General features: G+C 36.0%; 1 protein-coding gene across 1 annotated transcript in view; it reads right to left on the reverse strand.

Annotated features, from left to right (window-relative positions):
- Positions 1-232: 232 nt before the first annotated feature.
- Positions 233-8,480, reverse strand: part of LOC107568134 (cilia- and flagella-associated protein 58) — a gene marked incomplete at its 5' end in the record, with an annotated part of 101,035 nt that continues 92,787 nt past the window's right edge. Inside the window, one exon of the mRNA XM_016253990.1 lies at positions 233-405. Coding sequence (XP_016109476.1) covers positions 264-405 — 142 coding nt within the window. The remainder of the gene's footprint in view (positions 406-8,480) is intronic.

The raw sequence follows: 8,480 nt of genomic DNA on the forward strand, positions 1-8,480 counted from the left end.
CAGAGGACTAGAGAGGTAAATAGAGACTGTGTTTGTGTGTGGATTTGTGTAAGTGTTTAGTGCAGAATGAAACAGAAACTTTTGAGTGAAAACAATAGACTTTATTTATTCCAGGAGGCAAAAAGAACTGACTTTAGTGCATGACTTACAGCAGGTGACTGGGTAGTTGGTCAGGACCAATAGAGCTGAATAAATATGACAAAATACGGTTTATCAAGAGGCGATGATGGGTGAAGAGGGTCCTCAGAGGGCTCTGGCGGGCATCAGGACTGCTGTTCCAGAGCTTGAAGTGCCATCCTGTTGTGCTGCTTAAAACTGAAGCCTCCTCCAGTGAATCTAGCGCCGTCTGGACGCTGAGGCTGAATCACAGGCTGTCCTGCCTGGGTGAGATTTCGTTCCTTCTCCCTGCAGAGATGACAGAGAGCAGAAAGATACAATATTAGGGGTCATACACACAAGATATGCTGTCGAGTTCTGTCTATGCTGTCTGAATTTGTCTTCATGTGCACATGCATCAGATGTTTATTTTATTTTATTGATTTATTTTTCTTTGTAGTATTATTAGTGTCTCACTTCATTAGGGTTGAAAAATTAAACTTAATAAAACAAATTACATACAAATATAAACAAACAAATAAATGAAATAATGAAATACCTCTGAAGTCAATATATTGTTCAGTCATATTAAAAATTAATATGTTAAATTATAATTTAGATTATGTGTGTCTAACCTCAGGATGACTGTTGCTGTAATAATTACATGGTAAATTGTTTTGGATAAAACCATCTCCTAATTAACGGTTTGCAAGTTCTTTCATACTTTGAAATCTGAATATGATATTTCATATTTTTCATAATACGATGTTTTTTATTTATTTATTTATTTTAATTATTTTATGCTCACAGTAAACAGTAATATTGAAAATTATTATTATTATTTTTAAACAAAAAAAGAACAAACTATATATATATATATATACTGTAAAACAATTAAAAAAATAATAATTCTTAATTTACGGTTAAAAAAAAACAGAAGCTGTTGTTGCCAGAATTTTACTGTAATAATACAGTAGCAACATTTTAGGTTTTACAGTTTTAATTTAATTTACATGTAAATACTGTAATTTCATTAACTGCTATAATATAAAATATATCAACCTACTGAAGTACTAAAATCTGTTTTGCACCTCTGTAATAAACTGATAACCACCAAAAGCAGGTGATGATGAGAAAGTCACATGATGAACCAAAGCCCATCACAAGCAGCTTTTAAATATATTAACATATATAGAAGGTGCACAGTGTCATTCACACAAACACTAAACACCATCACGGTAACACATGAAACTGAAATAATGCAATAAACATTAATTTAACAACATTAGGTGTAACATACAACCCTAATGTACAAAACTAAGAAGAAACATAGTTATTTCAACAACAAAAAAACATCAAATTTGAAAATGTAACGCAGGGAATTCTGGGAATGTCTATTTATGGTTATTCAATGTAAATTATACGTTCTTTTTCCATAAAATTACACGTAATGTCCAATACCGTTTTTCACTGTATATAGTAGGGGAATTTACTGTTAAACCTTTAACAGGTTTTTACTGTAGCTTTTTTACCGTTAAATTCACGGTCATATTTTACAGTGTATATATGAAAGTTTGAGGTATTACAACTGTATTTTATTATAAAAACAGCACACTAAATGTTAATGTGTATGTGTGTATAATCATATGGCCTTCACAAAACTTAAGACACAATAATTGAGAAATTCCAATAATAATAGGCGGCATAATACACTTAAAACAGCATGTCAAAAAAACTAAAACAAAAACGTTAAATGTTTATACAGTGCTTCAAAGTTAGTTTTAAATCAATGAACCAAACAAAAGAATCAGGCATTGGGACAAACATCTTGAGCGATCTGAGCATTCACACAAACTACTGTAAAATGTATGTCTTCATTACGAATAACTAGTGACAAGTTGTTAAAATGTCTCGAGACCCTGAGATGTTCCATTCCATTGCACTCGTCTAACGGCTGTTAAACGCAAGAAAGCATCCTGAGTGTGTATGACCCCTTAAAGTGCAGAAAGATGCACGGATGGGTACGCTTTTCTATTACCGTCCCACGAATAAACATCCACTGAGTGGTGAAGCACCCACATCTAAACAAATCACAGAAAAACATTTCAAGCTCCGCACACAAACTCACATTTACATACACTTTCTCTGTCCTCTTGTAGCTTACACTCCTGTCCAACACCCACACGCCAGACAAAAAGAGCCACACGCTCTTTCTGTTTCCCAAGAGAAAACATCTGTTACTATCCAGCTCACTTTCAACTGTGCTCCAGTGATCACGGATCTCTCGTTCAACACACTATTATTCCAGGACCTTTCAAACACACACACACACACACATCTCTCACTTACTTTGTTTGTCCAATACCAAATGCCATCAATTAATATTCACTGACTGTGTAATGCAATTTCACAGTGGGGCCGATGAAGACATTTGGCAACAAGCTTTAAACACGAGCAAACATTCAGCTCGTCCAACCTTTGTTTATCCCACTGGTAAACAAACAGAATGAAATGAATGTTGCTGTAAGATGAAATATGCTGATTCTTGGATGTGGCTCTAGACATCTGTGAACGAGCTTTGACTGAAACTCTGTGTGGTTGACAATCATTGTCATCTGGAACAAATGACTACCAACAATCCATATTTCGCCCCCAGTTGAATAATAACCCTGATTCTTGACCAGGATGAGTATGAGGAAAGGGATTTGCTCTGAAGACATTCTGTAGTAGTAGTTTAGGAAATGACATATACACTACCAGTATTAAGTTTTAATTAAGTTTTTTTTTTTTTTGGAAGAAGGATCAAATGCTCACCAATGCAGCATTTATTTGATCAAAAATGTGTTAAAACAGTAATATTGTGCATTATTATCACAATATAAAATGGTTCATATTATTATCAATGTTGAAAAGAGGTTTTATTTTCTGCATAATATTTTTGTGGAAACCAAGATACATTTTTTTCAGGATTTTTTTGATGAGTACACTGTTCAAAATAACCGCATTTATTTGAAATAGAAATATTTTGTAACATTATAAACGTCTTTACTGACACTTTTGATTAATTTAATGCGTCTATGGTGAATAAAATTATTAATTACTTAAAAAAAATCTTTTGAATGGCTGCAAAAACTGGTTTCTACATTGATAAAAATGAGAAATTGTTCTTAAGCAGCAAATCAGCATATTAGAATGACCAAATTAAATTTTAAAAATATATTCTAATATAACACAGTCCCTTTAAACTCTAATAATATTTCACAAAATTATTGTTTTACTCCCTTTTGATCCATGAACGTGTCTCTACTTCTGTACGTGATTTTCACAGTTTGAAGTGTCTGTCATAGGAAATCAACACGTGCTGTCATGAATAATTAAGTAAAGCATCTTCTCATTGGATAAGAACACACAGTCTCATGAATAATTATGAAACACTGATGAGTCATCGCTGTACTAAAATGTAAAAAAAATCACATCCTGAAGAGTTGAATAATCCAAACCCGAAAGATGAAAAAATTGCACAAAAAAGCTTCAAATTAACCAGTTTTCTTTTAGAATTAAAATCAACTGATGCTGACATTATCTTCTATGATGTGCAAAACACACCTTTGTTAAAATCTCAGAAAATGTAGTTTAATGTTTCATGACCCTTTAAATTGCTTGTAGTAAAAGAACAGAACTTTTTTATCTTGCTAAAAACCTGCTTTTATCGATGATCTCCATCTTTTACAGCACAAGCAGACTTGTTGACAGATGCTTGAGCTCACAGGTCTGCTCTGTGTAAGAGTTGTACACTGACTCAAGAGTATTTCTAGTTCTTCTGAGTGTGGCGTACTTGAACTAGTTGCTGATATCAAAGTGTCTCAGCTTTGCAGTGGGTTAACCGTACGTGTCCACTGGTGCAGAGTCGAATGTGCATTTTCAATGCATTCTCTACTGGAGCTGACTCACACAGAGGATTATGGGATTGACAAGCAGGGAAAGTGGAGAGAACATTAAAAAGTTGATAAATGCTATATGGTGGGTGTCTGCCAGTCGCTGTGAGATGAAGGCAGTGGATTCTCTCAAAAGGAAAATCTGTCAATAATGATGGAGATTCTTGAGGGTTAAAAGCTTAAATTGTTCAAGTTTGGGTTTGTAAAGATTTTTTTCAGATGATGAACATGTTTAGCAGCCATTACTCCAGTCTTCAGTGTCAAATGATCTTTCAGAAATCATTCTAATATGCTGATTTGCTGCTCAATAAATATTTTTTATTAATATCAATGCTGAAAACAGTTGTGCTGCCTAGTATGTTTGTGGAAACTATGATTTTTTTTCTCCAGGATTCTGAATAAAATTGAATGATTATTTGAAACAGAAATTTTTGGCACACATATATTTTTGTTCTGTAATTTTTGACTTGTTTAATGCATCCCTGCTGAATACATTTCTTTAATTAATTAAAGATCTTATTTTTTAATTATTTACAAATATAGAAAATTATAAACATACAAAAAAAACAGATCTTTGTGATTTTGAGTGGCTTTCTTCCACAGCTGTGAGCACGTAGGGTAAAAGCTCAATGGTTTTCCAGCACAGAGGGATATGGAGAAAGAACCACAGGTTCTCTCCCTATCCTCTGACCCTTGCCGTTATAGCCAATGACATTGAAATGTTACTCGCTGTGCTTTCCAGAGCATTTATACAAGGGGTTAAATCAGGATTTTGGAGGGAAACCTTAAATCTGGTGGTGATTAGTGATCCTAATTGCCAAAAAAAGCCTAAATGATTATTTGTGTTTTGTGATTATATATACAAAGATAAGCTAAAACACTAAATAAAATATTAAGATATTAAATAAATAAATACATATAAACCAATCCATATATATATATATATATATATATATATGCAAGCAAGCAGCGATTATCAGGGCTCAAGCACTTTAAGGTTCTATGCTTTTAGGGTCTAAGCCTCAAACACAGAAACATAAATGAAATGGTTAAACTATTATATTAATACTCATTAAGCATGCTTACACACACACACACATGCGCACATTTTGTTGCAGATATAGATATTTGAAATAAATAATAGGAAACAAATTGCTTACTGCAAGTCTTCTCTTTTTAAGAATTTATATATAATTTTCAGGTTTCACTGTAATCATAATCTGGCACAATTGTAAAAACTTTGAAATGTCTGTATAAATGCATTGGTAAACTTTTATTAAAAACTTTCATTAAATTTTAACTGTAATAATATTGATTTTATAATGTCTAAATGTGGATCCAAATGTAAAAATCATATCAGTGAGTAGAAGGACCCAATAAGTGGTTCTCTGCTGCCATCTAGTGGTTATAAATACAATTTCAGGAAATTTACCATAGAAATTGTGTTTTTAAAGGGGTCATATGATGCTTTTTTAGGGGCCGTTCACATATCGCACCTAAAAACGCGCGGAAAACGCTAGGCGCGCCTCTTTCTGCTTTTCCCCCAAAGCGTTCGGGCGCTTGCGCTCTGGAGGCGTCTGCCGTTGCTAAACAACCGTGACCTGCGCTCTCCATGAAGACTCGGGAGTTTCAGCAAAGGATAAATGGATTTGCAGCACTAAAAATCGCTTGCAGTAGCTCTGCTACTAAATTTATTTAAAAATGGCTATCCCTGTACAGCTAAGACCAGCTGTTCCTTCATCTTGGCTGAGCTTTCAATGTTGTTACGGGAAAGGATGAAGCTGATTGGTTGGTTCTTGTCACATGACCCGCGGTGCACTTGCGGCATTCTGAAAAGTTGAAATGTTTTTATCTCGATGCGGCGCGGACTCGCCTGGAAAAATGAGTGCGTCGCACTGCGTCGCTTCCATTATGAGCTTCCATTATGTCTACGTTTGAAATAATGAACTTGAGCTCGCAAAAGACGCGATATGTGAACGGCCCTAAATAATATCTCTTTGGTTTTGAGACTTTAGTCTTTGCAACTTCAGGGATCTTATCTATGCACAATCAGCTTGTAACACTCCAAAGAGAAAGGACAACTTGAAATCGCATCATATGACCCCTTTAACATTTTATACTATTTTAGTGCCTTTTTTCCCAGCAAGTGTTCGAGTCGACTCTTGAATGGAAAGAAATCAAGCGTAGCGTTAGTTCTGGCAGGTCACGTTAGTCAAGCTCACATCAGCTGACTCTCAGCTGATCCCCATCAAGCTATGCACCCATCTAAGCATTCATATATAAGGTCCCGCAGTAGTATCAGCAGTTTTCGCATTGCTCAATAGCTAATTAAATGGCGAATTCGGCAGGCAAAACCATCTCTATATTATTGTCATGAACTCCACAAGTTATGTGACTGACTCACGAACAAGTCAGATGGGAACTTCATCCCCAAGATGGATATCAAGAGATCAAGCATCCACTTCACAGCTGCTATGTTTCACTCTCTCGAACGTCTTCACAAGCTAAATCCCATTCAATGCTCAGGTTATCTGCAACATGCGTGTTGGTAAGGCTATCTGTGTTGCTTGGGCTCATTACATTCTAAAAGCATATTAAAAACACCACATAGACAAATAAACAACATAAAAAAACTTGATTTTCACTACGGGGGGACTTTAAGAACTTCAAAGTACGATTTGTTGGCAAACCAAATGCTGGATGACATTCTGCCCTCTTTCTTACCACATGGTGACAGTTGAACTCCTTCATAACTGAAGCTTCGTTCAAGAACTCGATGCGTTCACGCATACTGGCGGATTCATTTACAGTCTTGATGGCCACTCTGGTCTCAGGTTCATCTTTGACGACGCCCTTTGCGATGCCCTCATACACCATACCAAAGGAGCCCTGACCCAGCTCACGACACTTGGTGATTTTCTCCCGAGCCACTTCCCACTCATCTGGTACATACACTGAGCACATTTGAACAGGCAGTGCAGAGTTACATACATGACAGTAGCAATGACATTTTTTAAAATATTATATTATATAGTATATAAAATAGTGCTGTCAAACGATTAATCGCGATTAATTGCATCCAAAATAAAAGTTTTTGTATACATATACATATGTGTGTGTACTGTGTATATTTATTATGTATATATAAATACACACACATGCATGTACATATTTAAGAAAAATATGTTAAGTTTATACATTAAAAATATTTATCTATAATATTTATCCCCCCCCCTCTCTCATTCTTGCTCGCACACACACACACACACACGATGCGCAAAACTCCGCATTTGACCAGTCAGTAGCAAATACTTAAACTAATAACAAAACAGTAGCTGATTCAGAAGCGCCAGATTGTCATAGCAAAGTCAGAATTACCTCCTCTCCTAGGTTCACGAAACGGTCGTCCATAAAATGCATTGCTGTTCTGTTGTAAGTAATCTTAAAGATTCCTAAATGCATCTACTTTCGGAAGGCCAAATAAAGTGCTTTTGCTTTCGCCTAGAAACACACAGCGTCTCCCTGACATGACTGCTTCAACACTAACTGCTGTTACTGAAGCCACGCCTTCTTTCTTTGTGTGCACATTTGGGTGGCATTATGCAAATATTTCCACATAGTGAGGTAGATATGTGGGGGCGTGTTAGAACGAGCCGTTTTTGGGGGGCGTGGCAGAGTCTTAACTTTGATAAATAATATCTCTTTGGTTTTGAGACTTTAGTCTTTGCAACTTCAGGGATCTTATCTATGCACAATCAGCTTGTAACACTCCAAAGAGAAAGGACAACTTGAAATCGCATCATATGACCCCTTTAACATTTTATACTATTTTAGTGCCTTTTTTCCCAGCAAGTGTTCGAGTCGACTCTTGAATGGAAAGAAATCAAGCGTAGCGTTAGTTCTGGCAGGTCACGTTAGTCAAGCTCACATCAGCTGACTCTCAGCTGATCCCCATCAAGCTATGGGAATACGACACCTATCTAAGCATTCATATATAAGGTCCCGCTGTAGTATCAGCAGTTTTTGCATTGCTCAATAGCTAATTAAATGGCGAATTCGGCAGGCAAAACCATCTCTCCATTATTGTCATGAACTCCACAAGTTATGTGACTGACTCACGAACAAGTCAGATGGGAACTTCATCCCCAAGATGGATATCAAGAGATCAAGCATCCACTTCACAGCTGCTATGTTTCACTCTCTCGAACGTCTTCACAAGCTAAGTCCCATTCAATGCTCAGGTTATCTGCAACATGCGTGTTGGTAAGGCTATCTGTGTTGCTTGGGCTCATTACATTTTTTTTCAGTTAAATGCTTGTGCCAGTTCATGCATGTGCGGTACTTATCTGTTGCCACTGGCAACACGCTTGTTGTTGCAATACGCTGCGCTTAACGGGGGTAATGTAATTTCATGCATTCTGAGTTATTTACACTGTTAATTAAGAGTTG

This window comes from Sinocyclocheilus grahami, unplaced genomic scaffold, assembly GCF_001515645.1.
Source record: "Sinocyclocheilus grahami isolate Dianchi unplaced genomic scaffold, SAMN03320097.WGS_v1.1 scaffold1219.1, whole genome shotgun sequence".
Taxonomy (NCBI): Eukaryota; Metazoa; Chordata; class Actinopteri; order Cypriniformes; family Cyprinidae; genus Sinocyclocheilus; species Sinocyclocheilus grahami.